We start from the raw sequence: 23003 nt of genomic DNA on the forward strand, positions 1-23003 counted from the left end.
CATTATCTTAACATCTGGTTGTAGCTGAATCCACTTATTTGCTGAAAATGTCATAACTAATTAAACATTGGCTGAATGGCAGCTATGGCACAAGATACTCTCAAAAAAAAACAAGAAAAAAATGACTCTAGGTTTCTGTGCCTTTTTACTTGCAGCCTTGGAAACGTAAGAGCTGTCTTTGTATCCCACAATTCCCTGCATCAATAGATGACTCATGGCATGGCTGTCCCCGGGTGACATTTAAAGTCAGGCCAGTGGCTTTTTAAAAAAAATATTAATACTTGAGATTGATCAGCGCATGGAAACACAATAGCCTATTGCTTTAGCCCAGACTCTTTACATATCTCTTGTGTAATAAATATGCTGCCACTTTCTCTGGAATAATGTCCAGAAGGACCTGAAATTGTCAGAGCTGGTTACTTTGGGGGGAAACTGAAGTCATTTCAAGGATGGAGAAAATAGCAGCCCTGGTCAGGGTGATTGCTCCTAAACTTGCAGTCAAACTGTTTTTGAGATTCGATGTGTTTCACCCTTGATTTGTTTCACTATACATGAAATGGATATTGTGTCTTTGTAGTTTGATAGTTGTAACTAGGTTTGCTGCTGTCTTGGCCAGACCCTTCTTGAGATTTTACGTGATTAAAATGAAACAATCAAACAAGAAGAAAATATCTATATGTAAAATAGCATTAGGTACCTTTTGAATATATTACAGAACGCTGATCAAATGCGATTTCGTTCACTCTCTTATTTCTTGTTTTCTTTGGCGTAACAACTGTTGCAGAGCAGTTGTGTTTGCTGGAGCTTATGTAAACATGTCAGTGTAATCAACTTCTGAAAACATGACTTTCCCGCATTATTAGGCAGAAGAGGTCGAGAGCGTCTATAAAGAGACAACGAGCATGACAGCAGATGAATTTTTGCTGCTTGTCCAGAAACCATTAAGCAGTATAGACTTGTCTTCTGAGAGGCTCCTATCAAAGCCACTATGCCTGTTTTCTGCAAATAAACATGTTTCACTTGTTCTGCCAATCACCCAAGAGTCAAGGTGCATTCTGAAGACGTTAACACATCCTCTTACGTTTACTAAGACAATATATATTTTGTTTAATTCTGAGGAAATAAGAGGAAATGGCTTTTTAAAAGCAAATTACTGCATCTGGACAAGAAATAGTCCAGCACATAACCCCAAAGTGTACTTCTCATGAGTACACTTTGTTTTTGTGCAGATTGCACAAATGAGATGTTAATGAAATGCTAATTTGTGAAATTTAGAGTTGGTGGCTATTGGAATTGTGTTAATTTCAGAAAGCACAAGATCAGCTAAGCAAATAGGATGCTGGCTCTGGATTAAATGTAAATGTAAATGACACAAATAAGCTATTGAGCCTCTGATTTAACTTCCTGAAAACAAAGCAAACTCATTTTTTGGTGTAAATGTTATTACAAGTAGAGGAATTTCCATCAATGACAGCTGAATTACTTACTGGATAAATTAGCATCTTCTTGCACGACAATGCAGTATAAAAGAAGTGATGGCTTTTATTACACCTTATATTACACCTGTAAAGATATAGTTAAGGGGGAAACACTCTATTGTAAGGTTCCTTATACAGTGTTGCAGGTCTTTACTGGTAATAGGAAAGACTGTACTCACTGTAGAGGATCGTTCCTTGTCTGGATCTGGTTTTCACTGCCAAACAGAGAAAAACAGGGGTGTCTTTGACTCCTGCAGGTCGATTATTGCTGACACCAGAAGGCTGGAGAAGCAACGCAAGTGGCCGTAGCTCCAAGTAGGAAGTTCCATCGAATGAAGGGATATATACTGTGGCATCTGGAAACAAGCATTAGATGCAAATTGATGCTTTGAGCTTACATGGTGTAAGAGAATTAGAATTGTAATATTACTTGGACAAAAAAACCCCAAAACTCATACACACTTTATTGTCCATTAGACAATATACTTATATATAAATGAAGAATGACATATCTTGTAAAAGCAATGCCCTACAGGGCTGTTGTTTGCAAACAGAAGAGCAAAAACTGGCTGCTGTGTGCCTTTGCAGCACAGACAGCCATCTGTGTGCAGAATCAGCAGGGCCTTGTCAGGGCTATGTGCTAGAGTGTCATTTCCCATTGGATGACAAAGTGATATGACTATAAGGAGAGGTGGAGGAGGTACACACTCAGGTCATCAACTTCGCAAGCCTGTGATGATATGTTGGCCTTTACACAAAGGACTTTGTACACCTGGCGGATAGCTTACTGTTCAGGTACATGACAGCCAATTCAAAATAGGCCACCTTGGCTTCAGCTCAGGGGATTCTAACAAAACAGTCCAGCTCTCAAGTTGAGAGCTCATAATATACAATATGTGTTGGGTACAAAAAAAAAAAATAGATATAGATATTTTTTTATTGTATGATATATGAGAATGTTCTTTCATGACTCCAGTGTTCACTTTTTTGCGTTTTGATGTTGGATCAAATGGAACTTTAAAGTAGGATGTGAATGATTGACAATATTTAGAACAGACTACAAAGTAAAAGAAATGGAATAAGAAGAATATAAAGTTGTAGCAGAGGAAATCACAAGGGATGGCTATAATGGAGGCAATATTATAGACTAACATTATGCTTATACAAGGTATGGTTAAAAAGTTCTCGAACTCGATCGATAAAAAGCCAAACCCCTGCTATGTTTATGAAAGTACTGTTCTGACCACTTGCAGTGATAAGAGGGGTTATGTCTCTGGCTGCAATGCTACAGGGAAAGCAGAGGTTGGAGACCGTGACATGAACAGAATTACTGCGACTGTGTGCAATGAGCTTGCGATCTCATCTCGTTTGACATGGTTGCTTTCAAGATGGGGACCTGAAATGTTACCACTCGCAGTCAGTTGGCATCTTCAAAATGATTATGATATGTTAAGAAAGCGATAAAATGGCAATAAGGCAGAGTACGTCTGCTGTTTGTGACTGAATGGAATCATGTTGGCAATTACATGCAATCTGTTTGTGATAATACACGATTAACTGAAGTAAATTGGCAAATATCGTAAATCTTTTGCCATCTGTTGCAAATCTGCTGCCTTTAACATACACAAAAATTCATATTAACTACTTAAATTCAGAGTCTAGCCACATACTCACATATCTGAAAGAGAAATGTAGAAAGTGTTCCACAAAGTAGTTGCTGGTGAAGAGTGATTTAACGGTAAAACAAGAGGAATATACTCAGAATATAACCAGCTGGCAACCAGAGCCAGATTCCCTATTGTAAAGAGATGCATGGCAGACAAGTTGAGCTGAATCTAGTTGATTGCAGCATGTTGGAATCTGTCAATGTTTATGAATTATCATTTGCAAACCTTCCCCATTCTGTTTGGAGACAGTTTGCCTCCCACCGGGCAACCACTTGGTCACAGAAAGCAAAAGTTAGCAGCCCTTGATTTTTAGTTGTACCAAGGAGATTGCCATCCTTACTTTACTTTAGTGTGACAGCACCAGAGGAGGTACAGGCCTTATGTTTTTATCTTTTATATGAAAAATTTGAGGATTTTTGACCAACCACAGATGTTATTCAAGTCATTCAAGTCATTATAATTTAAAGAATTGTATGAATTTACATTGTTTTAAAAAGTGTTACATGCTTAAAACGATAACTCAATATGAAGAATGTGAATGAAATTGGGGTTCATTGAAAAAGGATCCATTATAATTTTTTGTTTTATTTATTTTAATTTTATTTTTCTCCTTGTTACTATGTGGAGTGGTATATTCTGATTGTAAATTTGTATATTTTGATTGTAAATGTGTTGTTTGGTTTGGGTTAGGACCGGAGATAAATGTTAATGTTAGTTTGTTCCTTGATTTTTGGTGCCCACTTGTAATATAAGTTGGATTGTAGATAGGGGGCAGGGTTTAATAAGAATATTTTCTTCTTCCTGCTCCTTTTCACACATGGTTGTAGTACTTTTTGATAGAAAGTGTGGTTGGTTTGTTTGAACTGTTGTACCAAGTGTGAAATAAATAAATAAATGAAATGAAATGTGCTTATAGACATGTATACCTTACCACAGCTCTGTGACACTACACGTTTATTTAAAATCAGGTTAAAGGTTAATCCAATATCTAATGTTTTCCTGCAGCAAACACTGTCTTTTATATGTGCTCAGGCTTACTCACATTATGCAGTTTTGTTTCAAGATTTTGAGAAAATGCATTCTCCTGTGGTCACATTTATGCAGCGTATTGTAGCCTGCTACTGGTTCGTGTAACTGGCTGCAGCTCTTTTTCAAAAATTACTGTTGGGCTGCTTGATTTGTGAGTCAGAAACTACTCTTGGACAGCTAATGCATTGTTAGTGGGTTCACTCATGGCAACAGGGATAACGCAATTCCTCTGTATCAGTCATTCGTGTCAACAGGGCATTCTGAAAATGGCCTTAATGAGCCTAGGAAAAGGATTCAAGTCGTACAGTAAGTGAAAATATCACCAAGGTGAATTGCAGGGTTTGACAATAAGGACTGTCCAGTGGCCCGGGGGCCATGGGACACTGACTTGGTCCAGTTTAATGATCAGTCGCTAGACCAACACCAGAGATGAGTTTCCCGTCATATCATTTTTCACATAGTTATATTCCCTTTTTTTTTTTACTTTGCTTGGACTGAAAAGCCGCTCAGACACTTTCCTACCCTCGCTGATTTCCTGACCAACCAGAGCGCACGAATCCTCCGAGTTGCACATAGAATTATGTGGCGCAGACATGACAGCCAATACTTCAAATTACACAGAAAGAGAAAACAAAAATTGTGTTGCTTTTGTTGTGGAAGGCGTGGTTTCCTTGGGGGTGAAAATGATGAATCAATCCTATAATATCTGTTGGCAATTTCTGAGTAAGGAAGACTGAGCTGGCTCATTTTAAAAGGCACCAGCCATTACAGCAAACACACACTAGATGCCCACATAAAGAGCTGGCAGCACCTAGCCAGTGAGTTGGCAAAGCAGGAATCTGACAACCCCTCATCAGGTCCCATTAATGTCAAACACGAAGCAGAAACAAAAACAGGAAAGGCTCACCACCACAATGTCTTTTCATTTTTTTTAATGGTTTGTTATTTCTCCCAACTACATTTATAGACAAGATTCCCACTTTCTGATAATATCATCTCCATGGTGGCACATTCTCCATTTCATAAGATGATTTTCTAACAAATATATTTGTTACTGTTATAAATAAAATGGGCTGATGCTATCTGAAATAATCAGTGTAATTAGTATGATTGTTTGGACTGGATAAGGTCAAAGGAAAAGATGTAAAAAGATGCAGATAGATACAAAAAAAGGCACTTTAGGGAAAAACAAAAATGAAATGAAAAAGCTTCTAGGACTGATGTTGTGGTTAAACAAAAGTAGTTAAGGACTCAATCGAAAAAATTCAACTTTCATTGTATTATTCATTTCTGGCCAACATCCAAAACCATGGCTTCAGATTCCCGAGAAGCAAAGACACAACTCAATGAGCTAAAAGCAGGAGGTCATGATCAATACACACCAAACCTGAATAATGGTTTCACCTTTTATATCTTCTTCTTTCAACCATTTACTCCATAATGGTGTGTGTGTGTATAATTTTTGTAGTGTCTTTTAACTGATTTCTTGCATGCTTGATAGAACGTCTTTGCCGAGGTCTACTACCTACTGTGCCTTCTCTGAAGAGACAATTTATCATACCTTAAAACTCTGATATGCTCAGCTGGACTGCTTTTATCTTGACAAAACTGTGTGATGGGTGGCTACGTAATATCGAACACTCACTGAACCAAAAGCACTAGCCTGGATTATGGTACACCCTACCAGCGGAGCACCTCCAGGGCCAAACATAAGGAGCTTGAGTGCATTCACTTAAGTAGAAACTGCTCATATGATTCAGACTAAAGCTGACTCCCATGTTTTGGATCGTAGTCGCTAAAGTTATTATATAGCATTTTATCAATTTTGTGATAAAAGAGATGTGTGGTGGCTGCAAATGTAGAGCCACATTTCTTTGTTGACTGCTAACACGTGTAGTTGTGGTTGCAGTTCTAATGGAGCTGTGACCAAGTATACGTATAGTACATACATAGATACAGTAAGTAAACACATTCATTACCATTGTACCAGGTGTGAAATAAATAAATAAAATGAAAAAATGAAAATGAAAATTATTAAAAAAAAGGGCACTTATGATCTATTAAAAGTATCATAATTATTACAGAAAAATAATAACAATTCAGAAAATAATTTAAGGAATGAAAAGCAAAAGGGTGGATTATGAATGATAACAATATAGATTTCGGTTTCCTTCATTTCCTTCTTTTTCTTCCTGTTCCTTTTCTTTTAGCGTAAAAAAGTATATTTCGGGAACACATTTAATGAACCATCCACTTACAAAACAGATGATGAACAGCATGGGGTGCCTTAAGAAAAATAAGTGCAATTTCAAACAGTATGTTTTTTTTTTTTTTCCACACTGAATAAATCTATTGCCATTAGAAAGAAAAGCTACTGTCTTAATTTACTGAGACAGAGCACTGAGACTCCTTAGCTTCACTGTATTACTTCAGTCTTACATGGCTAAGTAGGCAAAAACTATGGCTCAGATGAAATTAGCCACTCTCGTGTCGTGATTCATTCTTAACTGTTGGTAACACAATGCTTCCTGGTTGTTGTTGTTATTATTATTATTTTTGGATATGTGAAGTATGACATGTCAGCGTTTCATCTAGGACACAAACAAGTCCACATCATTAGTCACTATGCGGTATGACGTGTCTATAATTAACTGAGAGCAGGGGTGACTTGCTCCACTGTTCTCTTGTGCCCATTACTTAATTCAACAAGATGTGAAGACAAGGTTGTCACCTAGCAAAGATGCTGCAGCAATTCACATGCCCAGACTTTGTCAGCATGTAAACAGCCCCGGGACTCTGTCTGCGGGCGAAGAACTAGTCTTGCAAAGCACATCATACGATGAGTGCCCACATGAGCCTGCGCTCTGTTAAACCTGAGAGACTAGACTGCTTTTGAGGAGGCGCAATTTCACAAACTCAGCAGAAATGACACCAAAAGGCCACTGCTGATATTTAAAGGAAAAGTTTATGACAAGTTGAGGAATAAGCAGGAACTTACTGCTTGGAAGGGAAAGGCTGAGGGCACAACCCATGATCGTGAGAATGTATCATCAGCTCTAACATAACAGTGGATACATTTTATCATGGTGGGAATTTACTACATATAATATGTAACAATCATGTCATGTAATAATGCAGGCTTGATTTATCAGGGTTAATTTCCAATTACGGTACTGAAGTCAGCCTTAAGCTTGCTCATGTGCAGCAGCTACAAATGATGATATTTTGTGACACTTATTTTTTTTTCCTGAACTTGAAATGGTTGAAAGAACAAATGAGTCAATGAATGAATCATATTCTCTGATCTCTACAGGCTGTTTAGACGCTGGCCAAAGGATCTTTAATAACCGGCTTAACAAAGAAGCATCTCTGTCATGCGAGCAAAGGGGGGGCACCGCTTTCCTCGGCATAGCACTCTCCCACGGGAAAATCGAATCAGTGTGAAGCCTTAAAAATAGCATCACTTTTGTTACAGCGCCTGGAGAGAAACATAATATTTCAGTTGATTACTTAAACACCTGTAAATTAGCATTTTGAGAACACATGGCAGATGTGTCAAATCAGGGTGCCAGGTGCATACAGGCTGCTCCCGCCACATTAATGACTGTTAATATTAGCTTTGAGCAGCGTTCTGTCAGAGTTCCACGTGTTTCATAAACATAAGATTATGCCATCTGATTTAGTCATTTACAAAGGTTGCAAAGGTAAACATAAACCTAACACTGTTTTTGGAACAACTTTAGCGCGAAGAAGAATGTAAATCTCTCGAAATTTTCTCTGCACGTATCACATTTAGTGGCTTCTGTTATCAAAAGATCCTAATTTAGTTAAAGCCCACACAGAGCGCATTCAAACTGTCAGAGAACTGAGTTTCTCAGAACGAGTAATATCTTCTCACATGCACACAAATAAGCAAAAACTGAAAAAGTTTCACAATTGATGGTTTAGAAAAAAAGACCCTTTGAAATTGTTTTTATTTTCATCCAGCAGAACATTGCTTTTGGTATTACTCACAACTGAATGTTGACTATGTCCTCTCCCTTTCCCTGTCTAGCCACCTGTTCTTGCACATGGCACCTGCAGCTCAAACGAGTGGCAGGTTTAACACTCAAAATTTGTCTGTTGTTATTTTTAAAACAAGAGATTAGGCAGAAATGGACAAAGAAAGGCTTCAATTTTCTTTTTGTTTATCACTGTGATTTTACAGAAGGAAATAATAGGCTTTACAGGAAGATTCTTATCGACTGTTGTTAGCTAATTAAGCTAATGTTAGCACTGTAGTTGCTAGTTCCTGTATCGTCTTGATGCATTCTCAATCATCCAGGAAAGTAAATCTCCAAAAGTTAAATCTGTTCATCTGGACATAGCGTTTTGTGGGAGAAACATTTCGTCACTCATCCAAGTGACTTCTTCAGTCTTCAGAAACGTTTCTCCCACAAAACGCTACGTCCAGATGAACAGATTCAACTTTTGGAGATAGTTCCTGTATCATGATTTGACATTTCACCCATAAATTTTAAAACGGCACATCCTCTATCATCAATAAATGGTAAAGACAGTTTTCCGGTAACATATTTAACTACTACTATTTATTTTTTAATACAATTTTTATGTCTGCCTGCTTTATTTTCCGCTAATATCTTAGAGTGGATGGGACTAATTGATAAGGGGATGTAGTGATTTACGGCTTAAAATGAATGTGCAACAGGTTCCATCTATTTCAGGTAACCATTCTGGAGCCCCACAAATTACTAGTCATATGCTCTCTTGCCTTAAAATAAACATTGTTTTTCTACTATAGGTAGAAATCATCCAAGGAACCAGCACTCCTTATACCTCTGCTCCTGTTTTCTTAGTTCTGAAAGGACAGCCACTGAAAGAAAGAGGCTAAATTGATACCATTTGATTTCCAGTCCTCATTACTTTTACTTTAATTGCCCACCATATTGTAACAAGAAACAGGTCAAACACACCACAGTTAATTTAACAAATGTAATTAGCCATCAACATGTTTAATTTATATTAGAAATACAGTACCCTTTTAATCCATGCTGAAATGTTAATCATATATTGTAGCTAGACTGCACTGCACATTGCTATCACAACACAGCATTTGAGATTTCTCTCAGCAGCTTGGCTTGCGTTATCAAGTACACAAACTATTAATTCACACATTCTAGTGTTACTTCTGTTATCCCTGACAGGAACTGACTACAATGGCAAAATACAGGAAGCATTTTTTTTTATTTTTTTTTTACACTTTCAGGATATCATGCATGGCAACAGAGGGATGTCAGGAGGTACATCAAGAGAACTGTGAAGGAATCTGCAAAGGAACAGCTCCTTGGTATGTGTGTGTAGTACTACCGTCTCCCTAGTATTAGTGTCGGAGTGGTTGGTACAAAATAAATATTTTTGGTTGGGACAGACGTGAACGCTTCAGCTGAATGTTGAACAAGTGCTGCAAGGTCACATTCTCATTCTCAGTGTGTTCTAGGGGTGAACTTAGAGGCACACCAATGGTTCGAGCTGCTTATATAGATCTTTCATTTCATTAATCATATACTGAATAATTCACATCACTCAAAATTCCTAATGCAACCGACTATTCTCCCTCATAGTGAAACCTATTAGCCAAAGAGGCTCAGCATATATTAACCAACATAATTTGTTGGCTGTCTCTTGATGATTCCACTGTAGAGGTCACAGTACAGTAGGTTTTTAAGCTTTTTACAGCTTGTGCGTCTTCTATGTATTATGTATATGAATGTAGTGTAAACACTACCAGGTGAATGCAAAAGCCTACCTTTTTCACAAAACGTTCCAGTGAAATGAAGCGGACAGTGACAAGAAAGCTGAGCTTCACCAGGCGGCTGCAGCTGAAGGCACGTCCCTCCGTTGCGGCAAAGACTGTCGTGGCAAACTAGAGGTTCATTCATTGGATGTTCTGGTGCTTGTGTGGGAATTGCCAACGTTGTTGCAAACACTGTGTCAAAGGTAGGTGATTGAGCTTCCAGACTTGAGGAAGTTGTTGTGGAGGCTTGTATGGCATGCACAGTGAATCTGGAAGATTGATCAAAAGTTTGAGTGGCCAAAAGCCAATCTGACATAAATTATACAGGCTTTTAAAAATTCTGATTTGAATTAAGTGAAATTACTCAGTAAATAAGAGGCACAGTCATTTAACAAATAGACATATTTTTGACTGCAATCCCGGAAAGAAGTAGAGAATTCAAGTGTTATTTGTCATGATTACAAGTCAGTTTCCCCTTGGCTTCGGACAAAGTGTAATGCACCTTGGAAAAGTGAGTACAGTGTTTTTAGCAATAAAAACCAAAAAATGCAGAGACTTTACCTGCATCGATCTATGTTGCTGCCAGCAATAGCATCCGATGTGAAGAAGCTCCTCAGTTTATTAATTTCAATGACTTCAAGACAGCCAGTGTAGTTGTGGAAAGGTTCTGCTTTCTTAAAAAAACATAACATGCAGAGAATTAATTTTATTCAGAATCTTTAAAAGCAGTCAGTTAAAAAACAAAAAGACAAAGAAAAAAAAACATTGTAATATGGGATCAGGCCCTGGAGCCTTGCCTCACCTCACTGAGGACTTTGGTATGGTCATGCAACAAGACTTTTGAAAAACTGTCAGACTCCCAGAAAGGAGATGTAGACCTCTGCCCATATTATATGCAATGAATGCTACTGACCCAGTTAGGTGGTGGAATGAATATACCGAGGATCTCCCTAACTCCACTGACATGTCTGTGAAGGAAGCAGAGACTTAGGAACGGCTTGGCCATTACTGAGGCAGAAGTCATTGTCTTGGTTGACATGCCCCCGCAGCATTGCATGGAAGTCAGGGGCAGTGCATCTGGATTCAGAAACTAGGGATTTTGGTTCCCGTTTTCCAAGAATAAGGACCATAGGGTATGCTCCAACTTCAGGGACATCCCACACCTCAGCTTCCCTGTTAAAGTCTATGGAAGAGTAACGGAGAAGAGAGTCCACCTGTTAGTCAAACCTCAGGTTTGACCAAGTTGTGAGACAGTAGACCAGCTCTTGACCTTTCCAAGAACACTTAAGGGTGCACAGGAGTTTGCATAACCAGTCTAAATGTGCTTTGCAGACTTAGAGATGGTATATGACCACATCCCTTGGCTCTGGGAGTGTAATTTATCTGACTCATTGTTGTGGGCTATCTGTCCCAGTAAACCATAGTGAGAGCTTCCACCTTAATATGTCGGGGCTCAACCTTAGAGACAGGGCGAGACATGGCCATTCAGAAGGGGTTCAGAATACAGCAGTTACATTTCTACACTATAACAAGCTAGTTGAGGTGGTTCAGGCACCAGACTAGGATGTCTCCTGTGCACCTGCTAAGTGAAGTTTTTCAGGCAGGTCTCAACAGGAAGAGACCCTGGGGCAGACCCAGGACATTAGAGAGATTATATCTCTCACTGGGTCTCAGTTTCCCCCTGAAGTGCTGGAAGAAGTGGTCATGGAGAGTGTCCTGGACCTCTCTGTTTTGACTGCTGCCCTCATGACCCAGACCCATGTGTGGATAGGTGTATAGTAATTATAAATTGTACCTGACTGGGAATAAACTGTTGTGGCAAACCCCCTGTGAAGACATTGTTCGTTCTTTGGATCATGTGTCCCAACCAGTAATTGCTTGCAGTACTTTTAATTTTCTCATGGCCAGAAAGAGTGAGCTCTGCTTCACAAGGTGTCAGGCGTTGTCTGTAAAATAGTATGAACACATTAGATCAAAATGTATAAGAAGCATTAAAAAATGTGTTTTGTATTAATGTTGTAAATAAATCAAACATTATGCATTATCTGTATAGAAGTTTGTCTTTGGGCATGTTATTTTCTTGTATGCTGTGGTACTATGGTAGATAATTAGCATATCTTCCAGTAATTTCAGTAAATGCTGATGGTAAAAATCTTCTCACTACTGACACTTTGAACTCCATTTTGTTTTTGTCGAGGTGTCCTATGTAAGTGCGAGTCTCCACACAACTATTTTGGATCCACCCCACAGCCATTCATAGATTTCAAAAACCAATTCTCCACTCTGAAACAACAGGGGAGAGCAGATAATTACCTAAGTGCAGATTCTGGACTAACCAACTGCAGCTTGAGGGTACTCAGGCCACAGATGCACAGTCCCCTCTACTGCGTCTCCTGATACTCCTTGTTCCCTAAGTGGAAGTTAGAAGGCCCATGAAGCAATCTAGTCTGATTTGTTAAGCCTGTACTTTGCAGGCTGTTGCATATGCCGGCTAAACACTCGGGGCACCAACTCCGAGCTGCATAAGTCCTTCCTCCAGAGCCAGCATGGAGAAGCGGTTAATTTAGAAGCAGTCTGCCAGAGCGGCCTGGCCAGCAGCCAGAGGGCACTGTGTTCACTGTCCTTGAGAAGTCAGCCCCACTGGGTTTCTATTTAACATATTGAAAAGCGTCTTTGACGGGAAGATATATTAAAAGTCTATAATGAGTTAGGCGGTGACGTTGAGGATGGCCGTGGTGGTGTAGCTGTGGGTCAAATCAGACAAAGATGGACGGACTCAGCCATCAGACAATTACAGAGAATTTGCTTTGTGACACCAGAAACTATTTTTCCACACTCCCAACCCTCTAGTTATGACAGCTCTCTTTCTTGCAGTGTCTCAAGGGGTTGGTACCGAACATTATGATTGATTTCTACTGCTGCTGTATTTTTCTTGTAGGAAAGAAAGAAGGGTGGAGCCCTGTAGCCTCTCAAACCTGACTGGTCTCTTTTATATTTAGAGCAGTGCTGCTTTCTGCCAACCCCCCTGCCAAAAAACCCCCTCAAAAAATCATGAGGCAACTTTCCCACTCAGCATTGTTCTAGCAGGAAATCATTTGGCAAACCATACTCAGTCACATTCAGTATTTCAACTTTTATCTGTTTGCATCTCAAAAAAAAAAGTCACAATCACCAATCCAAAATTAATTTCTGACTCTTTACAATCTGAAACTTTTTTTATAAGTCAGAAATGCTCAAAAGTCTTTGTCGTCTCTACTCAAATGCACAGTAAAGTGGTTTGATATGAGTTGCTCTCTGCTTTGTTTCAGCTTCCAGTTCATACATAATAAACTCTATGTCTTGAAGCTAGACCACAATCTTTCTTATGTCAGAATATAATGGAAAGGGCTGGCAGCAAGACTGCACATGGGCTTAGAAACAATATAACTAAAGGGGCCACAGCCTCACTTTAAATCATTTAAACATTGATTTTGTGCTCGGCTCTTGCTTGTTAATCTTTTCGTAATGAAAAACTGCAAATGAAGACTTTAGAACAGCCAATAAAACACGGCTAGTGATCACTAATGCATTTTAATAGGCACATTCTGACGCTTGTTTTAGTTCTTCAAAATGAAAGCCCATTTGCCTGTTTGTAATAAAATCTAAATTCTTAGTCTGGTGATTCCTGCCAATTACGTATATTCCCCCTGTTTTTAGTTATAACCTTTCTCTAAAAAAAAAAAAGAGGAAAAAAATCCACCACACTTGGAATGACTGAATAACTGGGGATCAAGCTAATACCACCTGAGGTGCTCACACAATTCAAAGAAAAATTGTATATTACCAGGCCCTAAGTAGCTTATCATTGTAATTGCACTCCTTTTCTCAACAGGGGATGCACTTATGCCTGAAACAGAGACATATTAAAATGCATCTAGGTTGATGTTGATGTAAATGCACCCTGTCAATTAAAAGATATAACATTAAATTGCAACATAATGACATCTTTAGAAACAAAAATAGATACAAATAAACAACATTAAAATGAGCTGACTGAACATAACATCCAACAGCAGTGCGTTTACAGCCTGTTCTGGTATATGTGTATTCTTTTCACCATGCATGCAGTACAGCTCTTGAATCTTGAGCCACTCTATTCAGGTCGAACAATTATTAAGAATATTGAAACATGCACACATTTACAGAAATGCAATATATAAGGCAAAAAGACTTTTGTATAATTCTAAAGAACTTGAAAATCAATATTTCATATAACCAGTTTTATTCTTCAACACAGCCTGAACTCTCCTTTAATTCCTGTAAGTAGTTCTCAGGAATAAATCACCAGATGTCTTGAAGGACATTTAAAGCACTTCTTTGGATGCTGGCTGCCTTTTATTCTGTTCTCTGTCAGGATGGTCCCACACTAATTCATTAATGTGAATGTCCAGGCTCTCGGGAGGCCAATCCATGACTGACAGTGTTCCATTGTATTTTGTATTATCTGGGTATAGTTTTACTGCATTGGCTATGTGTTTGGGGACATTGCTATGTCGAAAAAAGAAGTTGCTGGCAATCACATGCTTTCCAGACAGATAGTTGAATAGTTGATCAAAATCTGATGATATTTTTCTGTGGTGAGAACTCAATCAATTTTGAGAAGATCCTCAACACTACTGGGTTAAATGCAGGCCAAAACAATGACATACCTTCCAGTGTCTTTTACAGATGGGTGTAGATACTCATTGTTGACCTCTCTTGAACTCCTCTGTATATACTGACAAAGGTTTGAACCAAAACTTTCATATTTGGATCCATCACTCCAGAAGACCCACTGCACTGATTTTCATTCCAGTACTTCTCTAAGTTGGCATACCGCAACATTTTCTCCCTTTCCTTAGACTGACTTCTTGACAGCCATCCTTCCACTGAAATCATTTCTGATGAGATTTTGGCGAACACCAGATGCATCAACTGAAGGGTTTGCTGCATCTCTCAGGTCTTGTGTCAGGTTTTTCTTGGATTTTTTTCTATTTTTAAGTATATGGCTTTCAGATGCTGTAGATAGTTTTTTTTAGGCCTGCCAGTTCTTGTTTTGTCCTCCTCATGTCCAGTTTTCAAAAAAAAAAAAAATATGTAAGGACACACTACACATCATGCTGATATATGCCAAGTTTTTGGATAATGGCTCATGAGAACCAAACTGCTGGTATAAAAATACAATATTATGTTTGTGAAAATATGCTGTCTTATTTTATCCTTGGATGATTCATATGTCAGTATTAAGTGGGTAACATACAAAAACATTTCTCTGAAAATGGTCAGACAAGGACAGTACTGAAAATGAGTAAAAAAGCAGCCAATTTCAAAGGCAAACTTTGAGAGACCACAAGAATCTCCAAGTTAGACTGGTTCATTGGAAGCAAAATATGACAGATATATCCTATCAGGACCTGGGGACTTCTAGTCCATTGTTCATTGTTCACTGTCTTTTTTCCATCTCATCTATATAATGCAAAAACAAGTGATGTGTTAGGAACTCAAGCTAGGTCCTCCATGGCCCGTTTCATGGCCAGGTCTGGCAAAGTAATATGCGACTTATGCTACAAGATACACAGACCTCGTGGGTCTTTAAAATGGGATGATGTTTCCCTGCAGTCAATATTGCTATTGCCAGCTAAAGACTCAGTCCATTCAGTCTTCTATAATGAGTGACAAAATGTCTTCATCTGTAGCACAAAACTGAAACATGTTACTGGTATAGTTTGGATAGTATATTCATTTTCTGTAGTGTTGTCTTCAGTACTAAGAAATGCTGCTTTATATGCTATTATATTACATATTTAAAACACAACACAAAAGGAGCAAAAGCCTCTGAAACATCAGTTTTCAATACATTCAGACTTTCATTATATATAGTCTTTCACTCAATATATTCAAGTTTCATTCAATATATTTGAATTTCATTGAATACACCCAGACTTTAATTTCATACTGTGTATTCAAGTTTCTTTCAGTATATTCAAGGTTCAATCAATCAGCATATTCAGACTTTTATTCTAATATATATAATCGTTTCATAAAGGGTGGAGGGAAACACACAGATAGATGTAGATCTCTACAATCTAAGACTTGAAAAAATAGAATACATACCTGATATTTACAATATGAACTGTGCCATCATTAACACGAATTAATGTAGTAATCCATGTAACCTCTTCCTCTTCATTACAGCAAAAAGCATACTGAAACATTAATAGGGAGCTTCATGGGCTTTTTATTTCATTACAGAATATTTGTCTTTCGAGAGCAAAAATGAGGAAATATACTCATTCACACAATACACAACTTGAATATTGTCATACACAATAAATTTAACCTACCTGTAAGATTCCATCGAGGATGAAGAGTTTCATGAAAAAGAAATCACCGTTAGCAGGTCCTTGGTCGACATATAGTATAGTTCCTTGGGCCACTGTGGTTTGAAATCTCACAGTTATGTTGTTGAGAGTGCTGAGGTCAATACCTGGAAACTCCAGGTATGAATTCCCAAAATAATGAAGGTAGCTTGAATCTAGGACATAAAAAAGAAAGTCAGATCAATTGGGAGGAAAAGGTAAAGGACTGAAGTTTCCTGTAAATTCCACTGAGAATCTCCACTGATCCCTGAAAAGAGAATTCAGCTTTTCATTTGGTTCCTCTACAGGGAGGTTTAGTGCATGGGGTAGGATACAGAAAAGGCCCTTAACAATTTTAAAGATTCCAAATGTGACACTTGAGCAGGGCAAGTGGTTGGCGCCATTACGGACTTCCTGTTTTTTCTGCCTATGTTGCTGCACGAATGTAGATGCAATCTTTATCCATCAATTGATCTTGGAAATATGGATGGAATACATTAAAAAGAGATGAGAGGACAGTCAAAAGAAGATGCAAAAAGTGAATAATTACTATTTTGAAAGCAGATGAAAAGACTTTAAGGACTCTTCAAATATTTTCTCTTTCGCTCACTGTACACATGTACTATAAATAGTCTTATTTGCCAAAAAGCTGTGAAGCATGCAAATGGCACTATATTAGGTGAAAAAGGAGTCTTGGCTGAAATGAACATATTCATACAAGTTTATTACATGCCTCATTTTATAGTGGAATAACTTGGCTTATATCATCCATGAGAATGGGCAATTATGGGGTATTTCAGTAAAAGTTCCACTGCCCGCAAGCTTATTGGGGGTAGTGACGCTGACAACTTTAAAAGACTGACTGAGACTGCAATTGGAGAAAAGCATTAGGGTGCTCATGCTCAATATATTTCTCATTTGAAGGAAATATTGGAATTTGTTGCAGAAAAGTCAAAGCCGAGAGCCTGTTAAAATGAAAAGCGTTACTGGATGCACCTGTCTCATACTCTATTGGCTCTCATCTTAGTTTAAGAAAAAAATTATACATATAAAATTTTAAAACAGAGAAATCAGACACTCCTTTAAAGTTGTTGCAATGATTAATCGGGAAGCTGCAAGTGAGACCTTTATCAATATTTGTTAGACGTCAAGTCCTAATAGGCCAGACCTCCTTTGATCTGACAGCTCGCCCCTTAGGACATTTGGCAAACAAGCTAACCTAAATACCTCCATTTTCTTCCAAGAGAAGTATGGCCAATACCCTGAGGAAAAACACACGATAACCAAAAGTAAGAATTATAAGGAACAGACCTACTGCGATGTGTGAATTAATGAGGATAAATGCATGCAGCAACAATGCGGTGCTGTCTACTGCTTCATTCCTGACAATAGGGTTTGCCAATGCTGATGATGGAAAATTACCCCTCAGAGACAAAGCTATTCATTAATTTTAAAGCCTTGTTTAGTCTGATGTAGTCTTTGATGCAGTCTGAGGCTGCTGCCAGGAGGCAGTATCATGCCTCATTAGCAGTTAGCTTCAGTCTTTTCCTTCAAAGGTCTCCTGTTTTTACCACTACCTTACACTCTCATGCCAGATGTTTTTTGGGTTTTTTTTTTAATGCGAATGCCTCAAGTAACCAGTCATGCTAAATCTAAATAGTAAATGTACACAGTGCAAACTATCTTATGTTTCCTCACTTTCATATCCTGATAATGCAGCACTAGGTTTCTCCTTTTTTTTAAAACACTGTTAACATACTGCTGACCAAGGAGTTTGCCACTTCTGGGAATATTGGTTGATACAAATCTCTCAGATCAGATTTAATTAGGGCCCGTCTTAATACATGACCATAAAGGAGGTTAGAAAAATGGTATGAGTCATATTTAATGTAACATAGAGTGGTGGAGCGCCATGTTGCAGCACAAAGTGTAGGTGGAGGCCAGACAGGTTAAAGCAGGAGATATTCAACTAGAAAAATATATTTGGAGTAAATGTGAACTTAAGATCATTTAATAGGAGGATAGACTCTGGGCAGTGAGAATTAATTGATATAGACTTAATGTCCCATTTATTTAAAAAAGGCAGGATATAAGTCCTGTTTGGTCCCTGATTTATTGGCTAAAGTAATAGACTGACTGATTGAACTTGTCACAGGACAGAGATATAATACTGCTGAGGATCATTCCAGGACCTCTGCAATTTCAGAGCCCTGAGGGAACACAAAAGGTCATTGTGTACTTGGAAAAACCGGCTGAAAATATTTTATATTCAATATACCTACAAGAAGACTTAACTAAATATATTTACACTGTAGACAATAAATGAATCCTGTAGAGAATGAATCTTAAATATAATGTGTTTTTAAATGTAGTGTCTAATTATATCTGTGTTGTCTGGTTTTAAAAATAACTGATACAATTACACCAATGCACTGCACTGACAGTTACTGTACAGAAGCAGAGGCCATAAACTAGAGTTGAAATGATAAATTCAGACACTGCCTTTTTCATCTCACTGAGCCTTTTCCCCATGAATATTCATAACTCTGCATATCTTGTGAATGTCAATATGACTCACTGGCAAAGCTGTGTCACTGAATATATCAGAATAGTTATAGGCGCACTTATCATGCACCGTCATCTAAATTACAAACAAACTGAGAAAAAACCCCAAAAAACAAAACATAAGCGCGTGGCACTGAGAACAAATGCATGTGCGTTAAAACGAAGATTAACAAGGTGACTGCCTCGAGACAGGCACTGCATGTTTGAAGTGATTAACTTTTCACTCATCAAGTTGATTTTGAGGAACTTGAGTAATTTCAGTTTTGCTACATGTGGCAGGAAAAGATAACAGCTTCACCTGTGCTGTAGTGATCTCTTCAAGGAAAGTCAACCAAATCGTGGCTTAGCGGCAGTAAGCCTCCCTCCACCAGCAGTGTCCTTTCTAGATTCTCATCAGTTCTCACACTGTAGAGAATAAATACTGTGGAGCTCATCATTGCACGTGGAGTGAGAGGGGGGAAAATAAATAAATAAAAACCCTGAAGACAATCACCTCATTCTATGAGGTTTATTCATTTTTTGTTGCTAGCACTGCTTTGAAACTGAACTAAATCAAAAATAAAGATGAAGATAATTATCTACTGGCAATATTAATAGGTTGTTTAATTTACCAGAAATTCACTATCCGCTCTATATTTAATTCCCATTGACTTCATATATTTGAGAGGTTTGGGGAGCAGCTTTAGGTTTAAAGGAGCACTGTCTGAGTCTATTTCAAGCAGCACCAAGGGCACTGCATGTGTTTAGATGGTGACCTAGTTAGATAAACTCGTGAGTTTCTGGGTCCCCTTACTTTAAAACTTATTTACCTTCATTATGCACGTATCGCATGTAATAGAGGTGGTCGGGTTTGTTTTTTCTCCACCGCTGATTGGTGTTTACATTTAACCCTTTCCAAACTAACGCACGGGACGAGGGCTGGATCAGGTGCGGCAGGGAGGACTCCATTATGTTTGGCCCACAGTGATTTTCAGAGTGCCGCACCGAATTGGTTCAAGCTTGTCTGTGTTCAATAGGTGTGTTTTACAGTTCTGTGAACAGTTTCAAAGGGAGACAGACCTCATCTGTCATAGAGTGACAATCTGCCCAGTGTTCCGAATTCCTCCCCTCACATAGATGACTGAATCCAATACCAACAATATATATCACATTGTGTTCTGTGTCGATCATTTGAGTGTTAAAGGATATAGCCCGAAATAATGATTGGACTTGTTACTCTTTGAAATGACTGTTCTCAAATAAAAATAGAAAGGGTACTTCAGTGGCAAATGCGAAACTAGATTTCAGCGGGATTTATTTTTCCACCACAGCTGCACAAAGTATAACAAGCTCTAAATCAAACCAAATATATCATCGCCTGCTATGTTCCAAAGACTCTAAAAATCACATTTGGAGTGCCAGCTTAGTGGGAGTCTCCCCGCATTGGAAACTGGCAAAGCTTGTGTTTGGTAGGAAGGACAAGGGAAGGATAGATTTGTAATTTGTCAGAAAACCAACCATCAGTACAAATTAATTGCTGTAATGGCTTATCATTTTAAATAATTTAATGTCACTTTTTAAAAGACATAACGTTAATGGAAGTAATAGCATAGTAATGGGAGCTATGACTCGATTGAGAAGTGCTAATTTAAGTTGATACACTGCCATATTTGAGTAGAACTGCCATTAAGATTCCAGCTTAATTTCTGAGTCTGTGCATTGAGCTCTAAATATAATATAATACAATAAAACTCACGATCATATCGAGTCGAGGTTGTTTTTATGGAAAGAGCCACAAGAAAGAAAAAAAAATAAATAAAAAATAAATAAATAAATAAAAATCATACCATTAGGACCAAAACGTCAGAAGATTAGAAACCAATCTGAACAGAAGCAAAAAAGGAAACTTTAAATGTTTACAGCCTTTCAAGTTGTTCGTTTGGCTTTCACAAACAACTAAACTGCATTTGGAGATTATTAGGATACTGCAGCATCCATCTTCACAGAGCCCAGAGGAGTACTCAGATATTTTACTTTTATTTTAAAAAGCAATACGGCAGTTTCAAATTACTTCACTATAAGTAAGGCCTGCAGATAAGATCACATGTAAAAATAAGAAATGAATTAAATGTTCAGCAGCTCCTTCCTATCTACTGAGATAATACGTTTCTACATTGTATCACTTTATTATATAAACTCACCGGTCACTTTCTTAGCTATATCTGTTCAACTGCTTGTTAACACACATAACTAACCAACCAACCATATGGCAGCAGCTCCATGTGACATGGTTTTTGATGCCGGACGGGCTCATCAGAAACTGCTGATCTACTGGGATGTTTCTGCCCAATCATCTCTAGGATTTACAGAAAATGGTCTGAAAAAGAAAACACATCCAGTGAGGAATAGTTCTGTATGTGAAAATGACTTGTTGATGCCATAGGTCAAAGAAAAATGAATAGAAAGATTGCTTCAAGCTGAGAGGAAGGTGACAGTAACTCAACCACGGTATGCAGAAAAACATCTCTGAATGCACCTCAACACCTCAAACCTTGAAACAGCAATAGACCACAATGGGTGCTACTCCTGACAGCAAAGAACAGGAAACTGAGGCTGTTATTCCCACTGGCATTGTCCAATTGGACAGCAGAAGATTGGAAAAATGTTGCATGGTTTGATAAGTCCCGATTTGGACTGTGACATTCGGATGGTAGAGTCAGAATTTGCTGCAAACAACATAAAAACATTCATCCATCCGCTCCTCAACGGTTCAGGCTGATAGCTGTGTTGTAATGTAATTTTCACCCCCTTAATACCAACTGAGCATTTTTTAAGTGTCTCAGACTATCCGAGTATCGTTCCAGACCATGTCCATCCCTTTCCGATCATAAGTGTGCACATCTGGTATCTTGAAGATGATTTTCAGTTCACTGTGCTCAAATGGCCTCGACAGTCACCAGATCTCAATCCAACAAAGCATCTTTGGGATGTGGGAGATTCACATCAAGGATGAGTAGTCAACAAATCTGCAGCAACTGTGTTATGCTATCATGTGAATATGGAGCAAAATCTCTAAGGAATGTTTCCAGCACTTTGTTGAAGCCATGAAGAATGAAGGCAATTCTGAAGGCAGTACCTAATGAAGTGGCTGGTGAGTGTATATGTTAAGTGTTGAATAAGAGGTTAAGACTGTCCTGCAGTTTCCACTCACTCGAGTCAGCGTCACATGATAAATGTGAGGGGTTGTGATACGATTAATGGGACAGGAAAGAAGAAAATGCAGCTTTTTTTCCTTTTAAATGAATAACAGAATTATACATTTCAGTTTTTAGACTTTCATGTTGTATCCTTAAGGATGAATTTACATGCAGCTATTTGAGGGAAGTATCAACAACTCCTACTAACTAAAACGCATCAGAAACCACTGGCTTGCTCCTTAGCAATGCATTTTTCATAAACTTTCTGTGTGTTATGTTTATGTAAAATCTTTATCTGAAAAGTAGCTTGTAATTAGAGCTGTCATATAAATGTAGCAGACCGGAAAACACTTCTCTCTGACATGAGGAGGAGTACAAAGTACTATAAATTCTACATCTTCACTGACTCCCACCGCCGCATGTCCTCACATGAATGCACAGAGCCGTCCATACCTGTGGACCCCTCAGCTGCTGGTGCCGGGAAGAGTGTCGGCATCGGCACTCTGGGTGTGGAGCCGCGAGTGATGTTCTCAACTGCAGTCGCCAAGGGAACAGGATTCATAACAGGAGGCAGGCAGCTGACCTTGTTGATGCCATCTACACAGGAAAATGCTTCTGGACACGGATTCAGCAGGCAATCATCATAGTTGTGCTCACAGTTACTCCCCTGTGTATGTGGCGATGTGGAGATACTAAGTGGAATGTAATGTTTACAGCTTAAATAATAAAAGACAGAGCTATTATGTAATAAAAACAAGACGGTTTAAACTAAAAACAAATGCTAGTAATAAACCAACAAAGTCAGGTTATTTTCCTTTTATGAGCAACATTTAAATAAAAAAAATATTTTCTCAACCAACTTTTATAGGATTCAAGTTGCCCATACAGTGTAGCAGTTACAAAATACAGAAAGTGGT

At 38.3% G+C, this 23003-nt stretch overlaps 1 protein-coding gene across 1 annotated transcript in view; it reads right to left on the bottom strand.

The window, feature by feature from the left end:
• eys (eyes shut homolog) overlaps window positions 1–23003 on the bottom strand; it is a 160887-nt gene that overhangs the window by 55763 nt on the left and 82121 nt on the right. The window contains exons 31-37 of the mRNA XM_025897452.1: window positions 22540–22753; window positions 16331–16521; window positions 16101–16192; window positions 11764–11914; window positions 10530–10642; window positions 9981–10237; window positions 1658–1834 (exon numbers count right to left, since the gene is read on the bottom strand). Of these exons, the coding sequence (XP_025753237.1) occupies window positions 1658–1834; window positions 9981–10237; window positions 10530–10642; window positions 11764–11914; window positions 16101–16192; window positions 16331–16521; window positions 22540–22753 (1195 nt within the window). The remainder of the gene's footprint in view (window positions 1–1657; window positions 1835–9980; window positions 10238–10529; window positions 10643–11763; window positions 11915–16100; window positions 16193–16330; window positions 16522–22539; window positions 22754–23003) is intronic.

This window comes from Oreochromis niloticus, linkage group LG13 (assembly GCF_001858045.2).
Source record: "Oreochromis niloticus isolate F11D_XX linkage group LG13, O_niloticus_UMD_NMBU, whole genome shotgun sequence".
In the NCBI taxonomy this organism is placed as follows: Eukaryota; Metazoa; Chordata; class Actinopteri; order Cichliformes; family Cichlidae; genus Oreochromis; species Oreochromis niloticus.